The sequence below is a fragment of the Pongo pygmaeus genome, chromosome 2 (genome assembly GCF_028885625.2).
Source record: "Pongo pygmaeus isolate AG05252 chromosome 2, NHGRI_mPonPyg2-v2.0_pri, whole genome shotgun sequence".
In the NCBI taxonomy this organism is placed as follows: Eukaryota; Metazoa; Chordata; class Mammalia; order Primates; family Hominidae; genus Pongo; species Pongo pygmaeus.
Genome location: NC_085930.1, coordinates 133,873,228 through 133,894,803, shown reverse-complemented (window position 1 = coordinate 133,894,803; position 21,576 = coordinate 133,873,228). Strand labels below are relative to the sequence as shown.

General features: G+C 45.4%; 1 protein-coding gene across 1 annotated transcript in view; it reads left to right on the top strand.

The window, feature by feature from the left end:
• Positions 1–219: 219 nt before the first annotated feature.
• KAT2B (lysine acetyltransferase 2B) overlaps positions 220–21,576 on the top strand; it is a 115,844-nt gene continuing 94,487 nt past the window's right edge. The window contains exon 1 of the mRNA XM_054479931.2: positions 220–636. Within this exon, the coding sequence (XP_054335906.1) occupies positions 328–636 (309 nt within the window). The 5' untranslated portion in view covers positions 220–327. The remainder of the gene's footprint in view (positions 637–21,576) is intronic.

Genomic DNA, 21,576 nt, shown 5'->3' with positions numbered 1-21,576 from the left:
AAGAGAGGGCGTGTGCTGTGGCGGCGGCGGCAGCGGCAGCGGAGCCGCTAGTCCCCTCCCTCCTGGGGGAGCAGCTGCCGCCGCTGCTGCCGCCGCCACCGCCACCGCCACCGCCACCACCATCAGCGCGCGGGGCCCGGCCGGAGCGAGCCCGGCGAGCGGCGCGCTAGGGGGAGGGCGGGGGCGGGGTGGGGGGTGGGCGAAGGGGGCGGGAGGGCGTGGGGGGAGGGTCTCGCTCTCCAGACTACCAGAGCCCGAGAGGGAGACCCTGGCGGCGGCGGCGGCGGCGCCTGACACTCGGCGCCTCCTGCCGTGCTCCGGGGCGGCATGTCCGAGGCTGGCGGGGCCGGGCCGGGCGGCTGCGGGGCAGGAGCCGGGGCAGGGGCAGGGGCCGGGCCGGGGGCGCTGCCCCCGCAGCCTACGGCGCTGCCGCCCGCGCCCCCGCAGGGTTCCCCCTGCGCCGCTGCCGCCGGGGGCTCGGGCGCCTGCGGTCCGGCGACGGCAGTGGCTGCAGCGGGCACGGCCGAAGGACCGGGAGGCGGTGGCTCGGCCCGAATCGCCGTGAAGAAAGCGCAACTACGCTCCGCTCCGCGGGCCAAGAAACTGGAGAAACTCGGAGTGTACTCCGCCTGCAAGGTACGCGCTCGCCGCTCTCGGACCGCGGATGGGTGCTAGGGGCCCAGCCCGCGGGACCCCCTCCCCCTCCCGCTTCCACCTCCGCCTCCCGCCTCCCGCCTCCCGCCTCCTGCCTCTCGCCTCCCGCCTGGGGCCGCTGCACCGCGGAAGTGCTCTTGTCGCCCGCGCCCAATTAGCTTCTTCTTGGATAAGAGTCCTGCTGGGTTTGAAGAAGGGGGATCACTAAGACGGAGAGCCCTTCATTCCTTCCGCTTGAAAGGAGTAGCTTCGGCATCCGAGCTCCCGGGCTACCTTGGGGTTTTGTTGCTCTGTAGGAGCTCGCTAGAGTCACTTTCCCGGGAGTGGAGCGGTGCTTTCCATGTGGCGGGTGACCCAGGGGCAAGGAAACATCTTTTGGGGGACTGAGTAGTCCCTTCTGCAGTCGATTCCTTCCTGTGTCCCGCTGGGAGGAACTGGGTGCAAGGAGTGGGGGTGGAGAAGACTCCCGGACTCCTGGCGCTTTGGGAAAGCGAAGGGAAGGAAAGCGCGGGGTGGGAAGGTGGGCAGAGCCCGAGGCGAGGGTCTTGTGGCGCCTGGCGCCCGCGGCTGGGGGCGGAGGCACTGCCGCGCGCGGTGACAGCCCTGTCATTATTGTATTATTACTTGTTTAGTTAAAACGCTGTCCCAGCTAGCTGCTCGAGGTGTAAACAGGATTTGGCAAAGTGACAGCCCAGCGCGGCGGGCGCTACTGCTCAGTTTGAGGACACCCATTTCTTGCTACCCACTCTCCATGCCAGTTTAGGCACCCTGTCACCCCCAGCTGCAGATCCAGTTGTGGAGGCTGTGTTCCCGAGGTGGGAGGATTGCCCGAGGCCGCGGGGCAGGCTGGCCCTGCGCTGTCAGCAGCGGCTTTGTTTTGACAGGGTGACAGCTGAGGGGGGCGGGGACTTGGCCTTGTCAGCTCCTGCGGCCTGTGGCTGAGGCAGGGAAGAGACACACTCACACACACTCACACCTCCCTGTATTCTTCCTGCCTGCTGCAAAGAGGGTCAAGTTCCCAGATTCCAGATTCCCGATTCTCACAACCAAGCTGCGGTGACCACTTCTGAATTTTGACATAATTATAATTTATTATAATAGAACATCTAGGTTGTACTCTTCTTAGTACTTGCAGGAGCTTCTCAGTTACAATGGAATGTCTGTGCTTGCTCTTTTTCCACACCATATGCTCAGGTTTATGTTAAGCACCTCTGTATCCTACGCTGGTTCAATAAATATTTGTTGAGTGAATGTAGGATCTAGCCCAGTGCTCCTCAAACTTTAATGTGCATAGGAATCTCCTGGGGAAGCTGGTTAAAATGCTGATTATGAATCAGGTGGTCTGAGGTGGAAGCTGAGAGTTTGCATTTCTGACAAACTCCCAAGTGATGCTATGCTAGTCCACAGACCACATTCCAATTCGGATCTGGACAATATATTATTTGTCCCCTTTGATTTTAGCAGAAAAGACAGAAACAAATAATAATGCCATGTAGTTATTTCTGAAGAAGGAATGCAAAAAAGATGAAGTGGGGAGTGTGCTTCTAAGAAAGGTGCAAGCCCAGGAGTTGATCATGAAGGGCATTAGACGAATGAGAACAGGACACCGACTCTAGTAGGCAGAAGGGCGAGCTGTGTACGGAATTAAGAACAAGGTCATGGGTACAGGGCATACTGCTTGGGTGATGGCTACACCAGAATCTCACAAATCACCTTTAAAGAACTTATGTAATCAAACACCACCTGTTCCACAAAAACCTATGAAAAAAAAGAGCAAGGTCAATTACTTGGTGGCCTTGGCGTTTTGCAGCCAAAGTGGGCTCATGCAGGAACTGTCTCAACTCAGTGTTTTTGTTCTGGCTTTATTTTAAAATTTATTTATTGGGTTCTCATCACCAGCACCTCTTAAAGACTTCCTGCTGCCTGCTGTAGCTTTAATGTCTGAAAACTTTCCTGAAGTTTTGGTTTTGTCTAAAACCATGAGCATATGTGGCCTGCATTGATATTTTTGATCTTTTCAAATTTCTATGGGTAAGATGTAGCACCACTTCCAAGTGGGATTTGAGTGTTTTCTGGTCACTTTCATGACCCAACAAGAAAAAGAGAAAATTTATTTTAAGGTGGTTTTTTTTTTGTTTTTGTTTTTTTTTTTTGAGACAGGGTCTCACTCTGCCACGCAGGCTGGAGTGCAGTGGCATGATCGTAGCTCACTGCGGACTCAACCTCCCTGGGCTCAGGTGATCCTCCTACATCAGCCTCTTGAGTAGCTGGGACTACAGGCATGCACCAGTACACTATTATTATTATTATTTGTATTCTTTGTAGATACAGGGTTTCCCCTTGTTGCCCAGGCTGTTCTCAAACTCCTGAGCCCAAGCAGTTTGCCCGCCTTGCTTCCCAAAGTGCTGAGATTATAGGCATGAGCCACAATGCCCGGCTGAAAGTGTTCATTTTTATGTGTCCATTCATTCAGTAAATATTTAGAGGGTTACCAACTGGGTGTCAGGCATTGTGCTAGGTGCTGGGCCTATGACACACAGAATTTGTCCTTCAGGAGTTACTTACTGTGTGTGTGCACAAGTGCATGTGTGCGTATGCATGTGTTGGGGGCCTAGGGAGGAGGGCAGTGAACCAAAATTACAGAGAAGTTCAGAAAAACTACTTTCTTGGAGTAGTTGCGGACCCAGAGCAGGACAGTTCATAGACTGGGGCACTGGTAGGGTGGGATTGGCTTCCTGGAGAAAGTGTCAGTGGCTACTATTGGCAGGGCAGAGTGGGGTGGGGTGAAGCTTCTTGTAGTGGAGAAACTGAAAGCAGTTCTGGAAGCTTGGAGGTGGGCCAACTCGAGCCAGACCTTTGTTGCCTAGGGCCACCGGCTGGGGTGCGTGGCCAAGAGGGCACTACTATCTCAGATTTGCTTTTTTTTTTAAAAAAAAAATTTAACTGGACTTGATTGGGTACGAGGGAGTGTAAGAGAGCAAAATCTGTGGTTCTCTCTCAGCTTGTTTCTGCACTTAATATGAGCAAGCCCAAAAGGACAGATTGCTCTACCTTTGCCACAGGCCCCTTGGCAAGTTAGATTAGAGAGATTAGAGAATGAGGAGGGATCTAGAAAGAGATAAGGTAGTTCACTGGGGGGCTTTTGAAAGAAAAACAGGTCCCAGGCCTGATACAAATCTGGCCTTTAAACTTCACAAACAAAACCAAAAAAGAAGGGAGCTAACTCAGCCAGGGTGACGTGCCACACCCCAGAGAAAAGAAAAAGGAAAAAAAAAAAAAAAAAAAAGAAAAAAGAAAAGAAACAAACAAACTTGTTTTGCAGGATCCAGATCTTTGAACTGTGTCCTGGTAAAGGTTGCTTCAGAGTCATTTTGGTTCTGTGTTCATTAAAAATGTAGATCTAGGCCAGGTGCAGTGGCTCAGACCTGTAATCCCAGCACTTTGGGAGGCCGAGGCAGGAGGATCACTTGAGTCCAGGAGTTTGAGGCCAGCCTGGGCAATATAGTGAGACTTCGTCTCTACAAAAAATAAAAAATTAACCAGGCGTGGTGGCAGAGGTTGCAGTGAGCTGTGATTGCGCCACTGTACTCCAGCCTGGGCGACAGAGCGAGATTCTGCTTCAAAAAATAAAAAATAAAAAAAAGTAGATCTGACCATGTTATACCCCCACTTCAGGCCCTTTAATTTCTCTTTATTGCGGTCCACAAGGCCCTGCGTGGCCTGGCTACTGCTATCTGTGGTTCCTTATCGAGGGTTCAGGCACATGATTTCCTTTCACCTAGTGGGGGATGAGGTGGGGTGAGGGGCTTTGCACATGCTGTTCACTGGGACTGGAAGCTCTTCTTTCCACATTTTAAAATTAACTCCCAACTCTTCCTATAGAACTCAGATTCCTTGCCTTTCGTTTACTCCCCTGAGCAGCCTTCCCATTAGAAATTATCCAAATTCATCTGTACTCTTCCTGGTGCTTATATTATGATTTTTATGATTTGTATGATTATTTGATACGCATTTAGAATCTTTGAATAGATTCTTAGCGATGCGGTTATTGACTAAGCAAATGAACCAGAGAAGAGAAAATGGAAGAAATGATTAGCTGTGATGATAGCAGTTGTGGAATTTTAACTTAATCACTTCTTGACAACTAAGTAGAGATTTGTCATATAGGACAGTTCTAGGTGTCCCACAGATATTGATAGGATTGGGTTATTTATTTATTTTTTGAGACAGGGTCTCGCTCTGTCACCCAGGCAGGAGTACAGTGGTGTGATCTTGGCTCACTGCAACCTCTACCTCCCAGGCTCAAGTGATCCTTCCACCTTAGCCTCCTGAGTAGCTGAGACCACAGGCATACACCACTATTGTTGGCTAATTTTTGTATTTTTTTTGGTAGAGATGGGGTTTCGCCATGTTTGCCAGGCTGGTTTCCAACTCCTGGGCTCAAGCAGTCTGCCTGCCTCGACTTCCCAAAGTGCTGGGATTACAGGTGTGAGCCACTGCACCTGGCCTATTTATTTATTTATTTATTTTAGAGACAGGGTCTTGCTCTGTTGCCCAGGATGGGGTACACTGGCACGATCATAGCTCACTGCAGCCTTGAACTCCTTGACTCAGGTGATCCTCCCACCTCAGCCTCTTGGGTAGCTGGGACTACTGGCCTGCACCACCATGCCTGCTTGGGATTGGGTTTTTAATGTTATAAAAGAAACCTCAAGTGAATGTATGAGTAGGCCAAATCCAAATCTTCTTGAATTAAAGTGTATCATCTACTAACTTCAAAAGAGAAACAAAACCCATTGACTAACCCTTCCTAAAGGAACAGGCCATTTATATTAATACGTAAGGGGAGACAATAGGGTATAGTGGCTAAGAACATGGGCTTCAGAGTTCAGACTAATCTGAGTTCAAATTTTGGGATATCCAGCTCTGCAACCTTGGGTAAGGATTTCATTTAAGCCTTTATTTCCCTGTCTGTAAAGGAATGATGTTACCCCCCTCATGGCATAACAGTGAGGATTTAAAATGGGCTGTATTAGACATCCAGCATGGTGTCTTGCCCATGGCAAGCCCTCAGAAGGTAGGGGAGACACTGTTAACTTGGAAGTCAAGTAAGAGCAGCAGACTCAGTCCTGAATCCACCCCAGCTCTGCCACTTGTGTGATCTTAGGCAAAAGTCACTTAGTTTTTCTCTGAGTCTCAATGACTGCGTGTATAAAGTGGTGATCATGACTTCAACCTTAAAGTTAAAAGAAAAAAGTGTCTCCAGAATTCCTAGAACATAAAGATGCTGGGTTAATGCTGGCTAAATAAACTGAATTGCCTGGTGCTTTACTCATATGTCAGAGTCAGTGGCCACAAAGCATTTATGGAGAACCCAGTTGCTTGGGTTCTGGGCAAGGTGCCACATTTAAGGAGTTTCATGGGTACAGGACTATAAAATTAGTCCTAATTGAAAAAATAGGTCCGGGGCATGGTGGCTCATGCCTGTAATCCCAGCAGTTTGGGTGGCCAAGGCAGACAGATCACTTGAGCTCACAAGTTCGAGACCAGCCTGGGCAACATGGTGAAACCCTGCCTCTACAAAAATTACAAAAATTAGCTGGGCATGATGGTGCGTGCCTGTAGTCCCTAGCTACTCAGGAGGTTGAGGTGGGAGGATGGCTTGAGCCTGGGAGGCAGAAGTTGCAGTGAACTGAGATCATGCCACTGCACTAGACCTCAAAATAATAATAATAATGATTTATAATCTAGAAGTAGCACCGGCTGTAGAATATACAGAGAGCAGAGGTAGAGGTGCCACCATAAAACAAAAAGCATCCTCTGTTGGCTAAGGGCTGGTGGGTGGGGCACTAGAACAAGCCTTATAGTTGGAGAGCGTCCCCCAACACCTTTGTGTTTGTCAGTCACTCCCCCAGAGAGCAAATTGTCTTTTTCAATTGTCAGCATTTAGAGCAGTGGCTCTCACCCAGGAGCTATTTAGCCTCCCAGGGGACATTTGACAATGTCTGGAGACATTTTCAATCTTTGCAGTTGGGAGGAGGGAATGCAACTGGCAACTAGTGAGTGGAGGCCAGTAATGTTGCTATACATCCCACAATGCACAGGACAACTCCCCCCAGCGAATAATTATCTGGTCCAAAATATTAATAGAATTAACAGAAGTTGAGAAAGCCTGTTTTAGACAAATACCTTTGCAGCACAGAAAGAAAAAGCATTAATGGTTTTTGTTTTGCCCCCTTTTTTTTTTTTTTTTTTTTTTTGAGGCTTTTTTGAGGCAGGATCTTACTCTGCTTCCCAGGCTGGAGTGCAGTGGGCTCAGGTGATCCTCCCACCCTAGTCTCCCAAGTAGCTGGGACCACAGGCGCACGTCACCATGGCCGGCTAATTTTTGTATTTTTTATAGAGATGTTTCGCCAACCTGGGTTTCACCATGTTTAACAGGCTGGTCTTGAACTCCTGGGCTCAAGCAATTGGCCTGCCTTGGCCTTCCAAAGTGCTGGGATTACAGGCATGAACCACCATGCCTAGCCTAAACCAATGCTTTTAATATGAATTTGACTAACACTTAAAATCTGAAAAATCTCACTTTGTGAATCATGGGCATATATTTTAAACAGCTTTATTGCGGTATAATTTATAGATCATAAAACTTGCCCACTGTAACTATGCTGCTTTTGAGTTAATGTATGCAGTTGTGCATCCATCACCACAACCCGGTGTTATGACTTCTTCCATCCCCGAAAGTTTCCTCTTGCCATGAGTACTTTTTTTTTTTTTTTTTTTTTGAGACGGAGCCTCACTCTGTCACCCAGGCTGGAGTGGAGTGCAGTGGTGTGATCTCAGTTTACTGCAACCTCCGCCTCCCGGGTTCAAGCAATTCGCCTGCCTCAGCCTCCCAAGTAGCTGGGTTTACAGGCAAGTGCCACCATGCCCTGCTAAATTTTTTTGTATTTTTAGTAGAGACGGGGTTTCACCATGTTGGCCAGGCTGGTCTCAAAACTCCTGACCTCAAGTGATCTGTCTGCCTGCGCCTCCCGAAGTGCTGGGATTACAGGCGTAAGCCACCACACAAGGCCCATGAATACCTTTTTAAAGTGATATTTTGTATCAAATTGGTTGTTGGTTTGCAAACAGAAACTTAATTAGAAATATCTTTTTGGCAAGGCTTCAGATAGGCAATATTGTCACAGCAAAATACAAAACATGGAGGGAGGTGGATAAGATGTTGTTTTAAAAGATCAGTCTTTAGCCACATGAGTTTATTGCACAGAATTATATCCTGTGGTGACTTCTCTAAAATGAGGTAAGTATCATAAAGCCAAGCATACAAAGGAAAAAATGTTTCATTTGGCAGGCACAATACAAAAAGCCTGAGAGAAAGATGTCCAAATTTAATTCTGTATCCTCAGAAATTTTCAGGGAAGATGGAAATTGAAGCCTGCAAAGCCTTCAGATTGCAATTTGTAGTTTTATATAACTGAGAAAGTAGTTTACAGGGCAAACCAGCAAAATCTGCTGAGGACTGTTTTGTTTTAGGAAGTGTGTGCTTGGAAATAGCGATTTGTGATATAGCGCTGTTTAAGGTTTTTGTTTTGTTTTGTTTTTAAAAATCACCCGGCAGATTTAAACCCAGTTGCCTCGGTGTTAGCCAGATTTAATTCTGTGGTTGTTAAGTAAATCCATAGGGTCTGATCCATCATGGTGACTATGGAGGGTGAAATATACACTTTCCTGTAAGATGCCTGGGAGCAGTCAGCACATCTGCTTCTCAGATGAATACTCCGTATAGTGCCAATAAAATTAGGATTTTCAAGGCTCAGTGGCTTCTGATTTAGTTAGTCTGTCGTTAAGAGAAAAGGGGCTATTTAGGAAAAATTGTCAACAGTTTCCTACTCTTGCATGGTGCTTTTCTGCTGTGGTCATCTGATTCAAATGGGGAATCTGAACAGGCATATTGGCTACTCGCACATGGGGAGAGAAGGAGGGGAATCCTTGCTTCCTTCCCTTTATGCTGGGTGCCTTTGGGCAGCGCCCCCCTTTTTTTTGAGATGGAGTCTTGCTCTGTCGCCAGGCTGGAGTGCAGTGGCATGCACTGCAACCTCCACCTCCGAGGTTGAAGTGATTCTCCTGCCTCAGCATTCCGAGTAGTTGAGACTACAGGCCCCTGCCACCACGCCCGGCTAATTTCTGTATTTTTAGTAGAGACGGGGTTTCACCATGTTGGCCAAGATGGTCTCGATTTCTTGACCTCATGATCCGCCCACCTTGGCCTCTCAAAGTGCTGGGATTACAGGTGTGAGCCACCGCGCCTGGCTGGGCAGCCGCCTTAACTGCCTAGTTTCGGTTTCCTCCTTGGTGAAGTAGGAGTCCAGGTGCCACCTCACTGACTTATTGTGAAGGTTAAATACTTCAGGATATATGAAAGTTCTTGGAACCTAGGCATTCCACAAATGTCTATTTAATTTTATTTGTAAAAAAGGTTCCATTAGTATTAGCAGTTTGTGTGTTTGCCAAAGTGTTATGTCTCACGTCATTTGATTCTTCTACCCGGGGTAAGTGGAAGGTAAGGGAGGTCATTTTACTATCAGGGAACTGAGACCCAAAGAGGTTAAGTGACTTCTTCAAGCTACAGTGGTTACTCAGGAAAGTGTCTGCCCAAGTAGATCCTCTTTCCTATGTACCATTTTGCTTCCTCTTCCAAAACTTTCGCATGGGGGTGGAGGGGGTCGCTTTTCTTCCAGATGGTTTCCAGAGAGGATTACATTTGTTTTAGGCATTCTGCTGTCGTTTGAAATTTATTGTACTCCAATTGAGAGGTATGTTCAAAGGATTTTCTAGTCCATTGAACCTGTGCAGGCCATAGAGTAAACAAAATAAGCATTCTTTATTACTGGCCCAGGACAGACATATACATGCTCTTGATTGTTTTAAAGGTGACAGTCAAGACTGGTCACTGTGCTGGCCCAATAGAATTCTCTGTTGAAGGAAGATGAAAGAGATACCTACTCAGGCTATGGAAGGTGCCAAATGTGTCAGAAAGTTAAGAAATTGACTGTCTTGAAAGTTTAGAAGTCCATCTGGGCACCGTGGCTCCCCCTTGTAATCCCAGCATTTTGGGAGGCTGAGGCAGGCGGATCGCATGAGCTCAGGAGTTCGAGACCAGCCTGGGCAACACGGTGAGACGCGGTCTCTACTAAAAATACAAATATTAGCAGGGCGTGGTGGCTTGCGCCTATAGTCCCAGCTACTCAGAAGCCTGAGGTGGGACGACTGCTTGAGCCCGGAGGCAGAGATTGCAGTGAGCTGAGATCACACCACTGCACTCTAGCCTGGGCAATGGAGTGAGACCCTGTCTCAAAAAAAAAAATTTAGAAGTCCCCCAACCAGTTTATATAAGACTGTTCACACAACAGTATCTCAACGTGATAAAAAGGAGTCATTAAAAAAAACTTTTAGTTGCATTACGCATAAAGGGCTCAAATCATGTTTATAGTGCGATTAATTTTTACATGTGTATACATCTTTGCAACTGCCACCTAGATATAGCTGTAGGACATTTCCAGCATCTCAGAGGGTTCTCTTGTGCCTCCTCCGCACTCCTGGTAATCCTTATTCTGACTTCTATTACCAGATATTAGTTTTGTCTGTTCTTAAACTTTACATAAATTGAATCATATGGTATGAATTATTTGTGTCTGGGTTCTTTCACTCAACATTATGTCTGTCAGATGCATCTATATTATTGCATATAGCAGTAGTTTGTAAAGACACATGTTTTTAAATTAAAAAATTAAAACATTGCCAGCAGTTTTCAGGATGGAAGTCATTGGATGTGGACAACCTCATGGGATGAATCTTTTTTTTTTTTTTTTTTTTTTGAGATGGAGTCCTGCTCTGTTACCCAGATTGGAGTGCAGTGGCATGATCTCGGCTCACTGCAAGATCTGCCTCCTGGGGTCATGCCATTCTATGGGATGAATCTTTAACTAGGCTTTTGAAAGAAAGGATGGGAATTTGATAGTCAAATTTGGAAGAACCCAGGAGGGCAGGAATGTGCATAAGAAATCAAGGAGGTGGCCGGGTGTGGTGGCTCACGCCTATAATCCCGGCACTTTGAGAGGCCGAGGTGGGCAGATCACTTGAGGCCAAGAAATCAAGACCAGCCTGGCCAACATGACAAAACCTTGTTTCTACTAAAATACAAAAATTAGCTGGGCATGGTGGCACACACCTGTAGTCCCAGCTTCTTGGGAGGCTGAGGCACGAGGATGGCTTGAACCCAGGAAGCAGAGGTTGCAGTGAGCCAAGATCACACCACTGTACTGTAGCCTGGGTGACACAGCAATACTCTGTCTCAAAAAAAAAAAAAAAAAAAACCCAAACAAAAAAATCAAATCAAGGAGGGATACTTGGCCAAGTAGATGTAGATAAGGAATGTGAAAGGAAGAGAGGCAGAATGATAAGGAGGTGGGTGCATGTGGGCTGATGATGTCACTGCTGGTAGTATGTCTGGCCTGCACAGCTCCTTCTCCCCTGGAGTCCGTATTGGTGAGTCCTTACTGGTAAATATTCATGTGAAATCCTGTTGCCACCTGTCCCTGGTTCTGGAAGATGACTAGAGTTGCTATACGTTGTAGTCAGTGAGCCATGCAGAACCATACATGTTGAGAGTGATGGCAGCTTTCCCAAAAGGCTGGCCAGAGCCCAGTACCTAAAGCTCCAGTGGGCAATGCCTTTCTTATGTGGACCTAGTTGATAGAGATGTTGGAAAGAGAACATTCATTCCCGTGTTCTCTAGAACTACTTGCTGAGGCCATTAAATGCCACCCTTTCCCCAGGAATGACAGTGAGAAGCAAAGATTACTCTACAGCTCCACAAAGATTTTTCATAACAACTGTCCCTGAAAAGTAGTATTGAATATATGATGAGCTTGTTATTTAATGGCTGATTCATTTGAACCATTCACTTATAAATTAGTCTTTTCCGTAATTGGTATATTTAACAAAATGGGGATTTACTTAAAGATTGTGTGTTTGCACACATGGGGTGTTATATCTGTTGCCATTTATTTATTCATTTAACATTAAATTCCATGGGCTCCTTTGGAAGATTTCTGCTCAGGTACTTCCTGTTCAAACTTCTTAAGATAATTTATCACCTAGTTATAATTGAAATGGAATCAAGTCTTTTATAATTTTGAATCACATTCATCTCTAGCATCTAATTGTGCATGTGGTTACCTGCTGCTTTGCACACTTTTCTCTCCCTTGTATCTCTGTATCTTGTTCTCAAAGCCTCATTCCAGTCTGTTCTTAAATGCCAGCTTCTCAGAGAAGCCTTCCTGACTCTCCGGTCTAAAGTAGCAGCACCCCATCTATCACTCTATAATCTTATCTTGTTTTGTTTTCCTTTACTGCACTTCTTAATATTTGGAAATTGTATTTTAAAAAATGATTTCTTGTCTGTTTTCCTTATGACAATAGAAGCTCCATGAAGCAGAGATTTGGGTTCATGGAGCCTATAAGGCCTCAGCCCATAAGAGAAACAGACAAGTTGTACGGGGATTAAATTCCATTAAATTTTCCATTAAATTCATATCTCAGGTGGATCATACCTTGCACATAGTAGGCACTTGATAAATATTTGTTGAATAAATTGGTAATTTGATATTCACGGGCTTTGTGAGATTGGTGGAAAAGAAACTGTGTTGTAAAGATGGCCAGGCATGGTGGCTCATGCCTGTAATCCCAGCACTTTAGGAGGCTGAGGTGGTCAGATCACCTGAGGTCAGGAGTTTGACACCAGGCTGGCCAACATGGTGAAACCCCATCTCTACTAAAAAAACAAAAAGACGAAAATTAGCCAGGTGTGCTGGCAGGTGCCTGTAATCCCAGCTATTCGAGAGGCTGAGGCAGGAGAATCACTTGAACCCGGGAGGTGGAGGTTGTGGTGAGCTGAGATTGCGCCACTGCACTTCAGCCTGGGTGACAAGAGCTAGACTCCGTCTTCAAAAAAGAAAGATGAGGAAACTAAGGTGCAGGGAGGTTTAGTAGCTAGCTTTGTGGTCTGCAGCAGGGCAGCCTCCAGCTGGGGCTGGAACAACACCTACTCATAGTTAAGTGTGGTTCCCCTTGGTTCATGGCAGACTTGATGACAAGCAACACTTATTTTATGGCCTGAATGTCTCCTACAAATCAAGCAAAGAGGAATCACCTATATTTTAATCCTCTCCAACCACTGTTTCCTCTTCTGCAAGTTACAATTAAATTCTCAAGGCCAGGAATGTGGCTCACGCCTGTAATCCCAGGTGTGGGATCCTACTTTTGGGTGGCCAAGGTGGGCAGATTGCTTGAGCTCAAGGGTTTGAGACCAGCCTGGGCAACATAATGAAACCCCATCTATATAAAAATATAAAAATTAGCTGGGCGTGGTGGCACATGTCTGTAGTCCTAGCTACTCAGGAGGCTGAGACAGGAGGATCACTTGAGTCCAGGAGGTCGAGGCTGTGGTGAGCCGTGAGTGTGCTGCTGCAATCTAGTTTGGGTGACAGAATGAGACCCTGTCTCAAAAAACAAGACAAAACAAAAAAACTCACGAAGGTATATGAGTGTTATGAGATCAGTGAGTTAAAAGCTACAAAGTGAGACAAAGTTTTAGCATATATTCTAGAAGTCTGTATTATATTAGTAAACTTAAAAATCAATTGTATATGAAGGTATTCTTTACTATTTATATTTTTTGTTACTTTGTGGCCCACTTTAAAGTCTACAATAGACTTTCTTTAATTGTTCCTTTACTGTTTAGGCTTATTTTTTATTTATTTTTATTTTATTTTATTTTTTTGAGATGGAGTCTCACTCTGTAGCCCAGGCTGGAGTGCAGTGGCATGATCTCAGCTCACTGCAACTTCCACCTCCAGGTTCAAGTGATTCTCCTGCTTCAGTCTCCCGAGTAGCTGAGATTACAGGCACGTGCCACCACACTGGGCTAATTTTTGTATTTTTAGTAGAGATGGGGTCTCGCCATGTTGGCAAGGCTGGTCTCAAACTCCTGACCTCAAGTGATCCATCCGCCTTGGCCTCCCAAAGTGCTGGGATTACAGGCATGAGCCATTGTGTCCAGCTTTAGGCTTATTTTTTTGTTTTTGTTTTTTGTTTTTTTTGTTTATTTTTATTTTTATTTTATTATTATTATACTTTAAGTTTCAGGGTACATGTGCACAATGTGCAGGTTAGTTACATCTGTATACATGTGCCATGCTGGTGTGCTGCACCCATTAACTCGTCATTTAGCATTAGGTATATCTCCTAATGCTATCCCTCCCCCCTCCCCCTACCCCACAACAGTCCCCAGAGTGTGATGTTCGCCTTCCTGTGTCCATGTGTTCTCATTGTTCAATTCCCACCTATGAGTGAGAATATGTGGTGTTTGGTTTTTGTTCTTGCGATAATTTACTGAGAATGATGATTTCCAATTTCATCCATGTCCCTACAAAGGACATGAACTCATCATTTTTTATGGCTGCATAGTATTCCATGGTGTATATGTGCCACATTTTCTTAATCCAGTCTATCACTGTTGGACATTTGGGTTGGTTCCAAGTCTTTGCTATTGTGAATAGTGCCACAATAAACATACGTGTGCATGTGTCTTTATAGCAGCATGATTTATAGTCCTTCGGGTATATACCCAGTAATGGGATGGCTGGGTCAAATGGTATTTCTAGTTCTAGATCCCCGAGGAGTCGCCACACTGACTTCCACAATGGTTGAACTAGTTTACAGTCCCACCAACAGTGTAAAAGTGTTCCTATTTCTCCACATCCTCTCCAGCACCTGTTGTTTCCTGACTTTTTAATGATTGCCATTCTAACTGGTGTGAGATGGTATCTCATTGTGGTTTTGATTTGCATTTCTCTGATGGCCAGTGATGGTGAGCACTTTTTCATGTGTTTTTTGGCTGCATAAATGTCTTCTTTTGAGAAGTGTCTGTTCATGTCCTTCGCCCACTTTTTGATGGGGTTGTTTGTTTTTTTCTTGTAAATTAGTTTGAGTTCATTGTAGATTCTGGATATTAGCCCTTTGTCAGATGAGTAGGTTGCGAAAATTTTCTCCCATTTTGTAGGTTGCCTGTTCACTCTGATGGTAGTTTCTTTTGCTGTGCAGAAGCTCTTTAGTTTAATTAGATCCCATTTGTCAATTTTGGCTTTTGTTGCTATTGCTTTTGGTGTTTTAGACATGAAGTCCTTGCCCATGCCTATGTTTTTTTTTGAGACGGCGTCTCGCTCTGTCACCTAGGCTGCAGTGCAGTGGCGCGATCTTGGTTCACTGCAACCTCCACCTCCCGGATTCAAGCAATTCTCTGCCTCAGCCTCCTGAGTAGCTGGGATTACAGGGGCCTGCCACCATACCCAGCTAATTTTTGTATCTTTAGTAGAGACGGGGTTTTACCATCTTGGCCAGGCTGGTCTTGAATTCCTGACCTCGTGATCCACCCGCCTCGGCCTTCCAAAGTGCTGGGATTGATTACAGATGTGAAGGAGATGGATGCATTTATTTTGGAAAAAAGTGTGAATAATGTCTCTAATGGTCCACTTGGAACAATACATCACCTAATATCAGGAGGAGGTTTAGGGTAATCTTGTCAGTAACCTCAGGGCAAGTTGTATGGAGTTGCTTCCATTAAATTCCATGCCATCCTAATCAGTCCTTATGCGTTGCGTACTCTTGGCTTGTGCAGCCTTTTGGGAGGTTTGTGTGGTATGCAGGAGGTTCCAGAAGTATGAGGATGAGACCTGAGTAATATCATAGTGATTGATGGTGACAGCGCCAATTTGCATCAGCTCTGACAAGCTGGTGTTGAAACTAGATGGCAGAATGCCAAAGACGCCAAGGTCAGCATACTTTGAAATAATGAAGTGAGTCATGTAACCCAGGATTTGCACATACTTACAGGACTACCTGACTCATCCCACCTCTAAAGGAACACATCTGTGAGCACCGGTTAGGGGCCTGTGGCCACTTCTCTGCTACATGTGCAAAAGGAAGCAAAACCCACAAGAAGCCCTTTTCTTGTTGAGGAGACAGATATTAAGTGAAAGAAAAATTAAAATGAATAATCAAGCATGAAGTCAATGCAGAGAGAAACCATCGTGAGCCAGGGGGAGGTGAAAGGGTGGGAGAGAGACCCAGCCCAGGTAGACGGAACAGAGTAAAACCAAGCAGAGAAGCAAAACTGATGTGAGCCAGACGTGAGAGTAGTTTAGAACATGGACCTGGGCACCAGACTGCCTGGGTTTGAACCCTGATGTGTGACTATGGGGAGGTTACTTATGCTTTACAAGCCTCAGATTTCGCAGCTGTAATATGGAGACAGTGATATATGTCAACTTTTTCCGTTTACTCAACAAATTGTTATTTAATGTGCCAGGTGTTGATTTAGATGCTGGTGATACAGTGACAGATGGGTCCTTATTCTTGCAGAGCTTGCTTTCTGGTAGCAGAAGCAGACAATAAGCCAGAAAATAACAGAAAGTGGTAAGTGCCTCGCAGAGAATGAAAACAGAGAATTAAATGAGAATGCCTGGGGAATTCCTCTAGATACATGCCCAGGAAATCCTTCTGCAGAAGGGACACGGACTGAGGCCTGCATGATAAGAAGTGAGGAAGAGGGTGCTGTGCAAAGACTCTGGGGCCAGAAGTGGCTTTTCGTGTGCGAGGCCTGTCAGGAGACCTGTGTGGCTAGATGGAGGTGGGTGGGGTGGGGGGGATGAGTGTAGGAGATTAGGTAGAAGGGATAAATGGGGGCCAGATTGCCAACATATAATTTTTACACAGTGATGTCAAGATCTTTAGTTCTGATAAGTTTCAACAAATACGTATCAAGACACAGAACTTTTCCATCCCCCTAGAAAATTTCCGCCTGCTCCTTGCCATTCAAATCTCTCTCCCTTGGAAGCAACCACTGATCTGATTTGTGTCAGTTTAAGTTAATTTAGCTATTTTTCATATAAATGTTACCACATAGTACATACTGTTCTTTCACTCAGTATATTTTTGAGATTAATCCATGTTGTTGGATGCATTGGTAGTTAATTTCTGTTTATTGCTGAGGAGTATTCTGCTGTGTGGACGTACTAGTTTGTTTATCTGTTGACTTGTTATGGACATCTGGGCTGTTCCCAGTGAATTCAAATTAGATTTCCGGTTTGAAGTGACCCCTCTGGCTGCTCCGAGAATAAAGTATATGAGAGAAACAGTAGATAAAGAGGGCCAGTTGGAAGTTATTGTAGTCTAGGTATGAGTAGATGATGTCTTGGGCTAGGGTAGTAGGAATGGAGGGGTGAGAATTAGTTTGGGCTATATTGTGAGGGTAGAGGCAACAGGACTTAATTTGTTACAGGGGAGGGGGTGATGAAAAGACGGAAATGAAGGATAATGTCCAGGTTTTTGGCCTGAGCAACTGAATGGATGGTAGTTCCATTTACCAAGATAGAGAATACCATAGGAGAAGCAGGTTTGGGTAAGAATAAAGAGTTCTTTGTTGGAGGTGATACATTAGATATGTCTGTTAATAGACAAATGCTGTTTTGAGGATAAAATGAAATAATGTATTTAGCAACTTGGTATAGAATCTGGAACATCCTGAATGCCTCATAGATGTCAGTTACTGTTACAATTAAAACAATGCTAAATAATAATTATTGTTTTTAATAAAGAGGCTAGCCAACTTGGAGGAAAAGAGAAATACGGGCAAAGAGAAACTGGGAAATAGGGTCTGCTAGGTTAGGAAGAAATGAGTTGATAGAAGGTCTTGAATTTCAGGTAGAAAATTTTGTACTGAATCCATTTGATAATAGTGTCCTTGCCCTTTAAGAAGGAGGAGGCACAAGGTATTTTAGAATGCCACAGAGAAGTTCTAGGTTTTGGTGTTGGCTCCTTGTTCCTTGCCAGCTGGGTGAACTCAGGCAAGCCACACCCCTTCTCTAAGCATTGAATTACTTGTCCTACAGGGTTGTTGGGAGGGGAACATAACATGATTTGGACTGCAATTGCCTTGGAAAGTAGTAAACACAAATGCTTGACGTTCTTAAGTGGCATTTTAGAGTAGAGTGATGTGAGTTGGTATTAGGAGGAAGGTTGGGAGTGGGAACGTATTGGAAGAGGGGAGGAAGTATTTCTTCTAGTTGGCTGATAAGGGCCTGAACTGGGGCCCTGGCAATGAGAATGGAGAAGGTATAGGTCTGACAGAGTTTGAAAGAAGAATCAGGTGGCCTGGATGAGGGCATTGAGTACAGATTAACCTTAGGAGCTGGGAGAAGGACAGTGCCAACAAAGGTAATAGGGTGGTAGAAAAGGGAGTATTGGGATGGAGGGCAAGCCTTTTTGTAAAACTGACTGGGCAGAAATGCTGGATGTAAGCAGTTAGAAATGAGGGCTGGAAGTTCTGCTTTACAGGTTGGGCTGGTTATGTGGATGTGAGAGTCATCATCTCAGATAATGACTGATACCATGAGAATGTGAGCTGTCCAAGGAAACAACATATAAGGCACTACTTATTTTGCTCATCCTGGTTGATTTGGTGCCAAAACAACAGGCGGAAGGGTGAAAAATTCTGTTAGTCAGCTGGTTGTCTGAACTGCTCAATGTTAGCCAAGCAGTTTGACAGATCTTTCCACTGTGTCTAAGTCTGAGTTGACTGCTCTGGCATTTTGACAGATAATTTCTGATAAATTCTGTGTGTGTGTATTAAATGGAAAGAAATTGTCTTGGATTTAGCATTCCAGGGTACTAGTTTCTAGGCCCCAGTGTCACCCAGGACCTCCTGAGGCCCTTTCAGGAGTAATGCATGCTTAGGTTTGCTCCTGGAGAGGTCACTCGGATGTAATGAAGGGTCTGGCCAACCCCTAGGCTATTTGGTAACCACTGGAGCCATTCCAGCATCTTCAGAGAGCCTGCCAAGGGGGTTCCAGACCTTTCAGTCAGCGGGACCTAATTATAATATTTAGCAAAGGGAGGGCAGTATCTTATTCAACTCCAGCATAAACACAAGGATTTCTTCCAGTCAGGGATGTCATGAAGATTTTCTGTTGATTTGATTTTGGAGTAACCATGGAGAGCATAGATGAGAAGAATTTGAATGAGGTGTTTATTTATACCTGGGTTGTTTTGTCTTGGGTCATTTCTTCATGATATGCTTTCCACTCTCTTTCTGTAGCCTTGACCACTCTTTAATATTTGTTTTTTTGATTCCTTGTGGCTTCACAGACCAAAATGGCACTCTAAATTAAGGTATTCAGCCAGGTGCGGTGGCTCACGCCTCTAATCTCAGCACTTTGGGAGGCCGAGGCAGGCAGATCGCCTGAGGTCAGGGGTTCAAGACCAGCCTGGACAACATGGTGAAACCCCGTCTCTACTAAACATACAAAAATTAGCTGGGTGTGTTGGCGGGCAATAATCTCAGCTACTCGGGAGGCTGAGGCAGGAGAATTGCTTGAACCTGGGAGGCGGACATTGCGGTGAGCTGAGATTGCGCCACTGCACCATAGCCTGAGCAACAGAGTGAGACTCTGTCTCAAAAAAAATAAATAAATAAAGTTTTCAGAGATGCTTCTGATAGTGAATTACCTCACTAGTTATCTTTTCTCTCTTACAATTCTATTTCTATCTTAATCCCAGGCAATTTTGTTCTCCTGAGGGAACCCTGACACCCACCCTGTACACTTTCCTCTTTTCACTTGTGTCAGATTTTTAAAGTTCCCATAGTTTAAAAATCCCAGCTTGAAGTCATAGCATTATGGTATCTTCTGCTGGCCTTCCATGTACAGCTGTGTGAACTGGAAGGATTGTCACACAGTGGAGGACGAAAAAGGGCTTATGTCCCAGGGAAGGATTACTGAATCATTTAATCTGTATATGAAAAGCTAAAGTTAATTCAGGGAGAAGAGAAAGGTGTTGCTGAAGTCAGACCATCTTTATCTCTTCAAATCTTTGCTACTCAAAGAGTGGTCTTCACCCAGGAACTTTTAGAAATGTAGAATCTCAGGTTCCACCCAACACCCACTGAATCTTAATCTTCATTTTGATGAGATCTCCAGGTGATTCCTGAGTAGATTGGAATTTGAGAAGCACTACTCCAAATTACATCAGCATAATTCAAACTGCTCATTTCCAAAGAGAAAACTTTTGGCAATCCCAGCTGCTTACAGTGGACTCCAGGTGTTGTTTTTTAAAAATATAATTAAAATATCTTGTTGGGCATGTGGCTCACACCTGTAATCCCAGCACTTTGGGAGGCTGAGGTGGGCGGATCACTTGAGGTCAGGAGTTCGAGACCAGCCTGGCCAACATGGTGAAACCCCCGTCTCTACTAAAAATACAAAAATTAGCCAGGCGTGGTGGCATGCGTCTAGTAGTCCCAGCTACTCGGGAGGCTGAGGCAGGAGAATCGCTTGAACCTGGGAGGCGGAGGTTGCAATAAGCTGAGATCATCATGCCACTGTACTCCAGCCTGGGCGACAGAGACTCTGTCTCAAAAAAAAAAAAAAAAAAAAAAAGGCCAGACGCGATGCCTCACGCTTGTAATCCCAGCACTTTGGGAGGCCGAGGCGGGTGGATCACGAGGTCAGGAGATTGAGACCATGGTGAAACCCCATCTCTACTACAAATAACAAAAAATTAGCCGGGCGTGGTGGCAGGCGCCTATAGTCCCAGCTATTCGGAGAGGCTGAGGCAGGAGAATGGCGTGAACCCGGGAGGTGAGGCTTGTAGTGAGCCAAGATCGAGCCACTGCACTCCAGCCTGGGCGACAGAGCGAGACTCCGTCTCAAAAAAAAAAAAAAAAAACCAATCAAACAAACAAAACAAAAATATCTTTTTCAAATACATGTACACAGTTAAGTGGAAAACTCAGTTTGCAATGGTAGCAAATGAAATTGAAATTTTAAATCCTGTCACCACAATCCTCCCCCATTGTCTGTCTCACTCCTTATTCCCTTTTAATAACCATTTCCAGAAACTCTTAGTCTCCTTTCCCCCACCCTTAGGCTGTGTCTTGCATGTTATATGGCAGTTTTTGTTTTCACTTTTTTTTTTTTTTTGAGATGGAGTCTTGCTCTGTTGCCCAGGCTGGAGTGCAGTGGCACAGTCCCTGCTCACTGCAACCTCCACCTCCCAGGTTCAAGCAATTCTCTTCCTCAGCCTCCCGAGTAGCTGGGATTACAAGCACGCCCCACCATGCCCAGGTAATTTTTTGTATTTTTTAGTAGAAACGGGGTTTCACCATGTTGGCCAGGCTGGTCTTGAACTCCTGACCTCAAGTAATCCGCCCACCTCGGCCTCCCAAAGTGCTGGGATTACAGGCATTAGCCACCACATCCGGCCTGTATGGTAGTTTTAAGAAGGGAACTAGAATAACTATCTAGAAATTCACTTTAATTAATTAATTAATTAATTAATTATTTTAGAGACAGGGACTTACTCTCTCTCACCCTGGCTGGAGTGCAGTGGCGCAATCGTAGCTCACTGTAGCCTCTAACTCCTGGGCACAAGTGATTCTCCTGCCTCAGCCTTCTAAATAGGTGGGACTACAAGTGTGAGCCACCATGCCTGGGTAATTTTTATTTTTATTTTTTGTAGAGATAGGGCCTGGCTGTGTTTCCCAGGCAGGTCTCTAACTCTTGGCCTCAAGTGATTCTCCCGCCCCGGCCTCTCAAAGGGTTGGCATTACAAACCTGAACCACCACACCCAGCCCAGAAATTCATTTCGATTCCACTTTGGCTCCAATGAATTTGTGAAAAGACCAGAAAGTTGGACTTACTTGCTGAAGTAGGGAATCCCAAAATGAATACCAGCAACACCAGTCTTTATTATTAGCAAGTTTTAATTGTTTCCAACTCTCTACTAATTTCAAAAACAGGGCA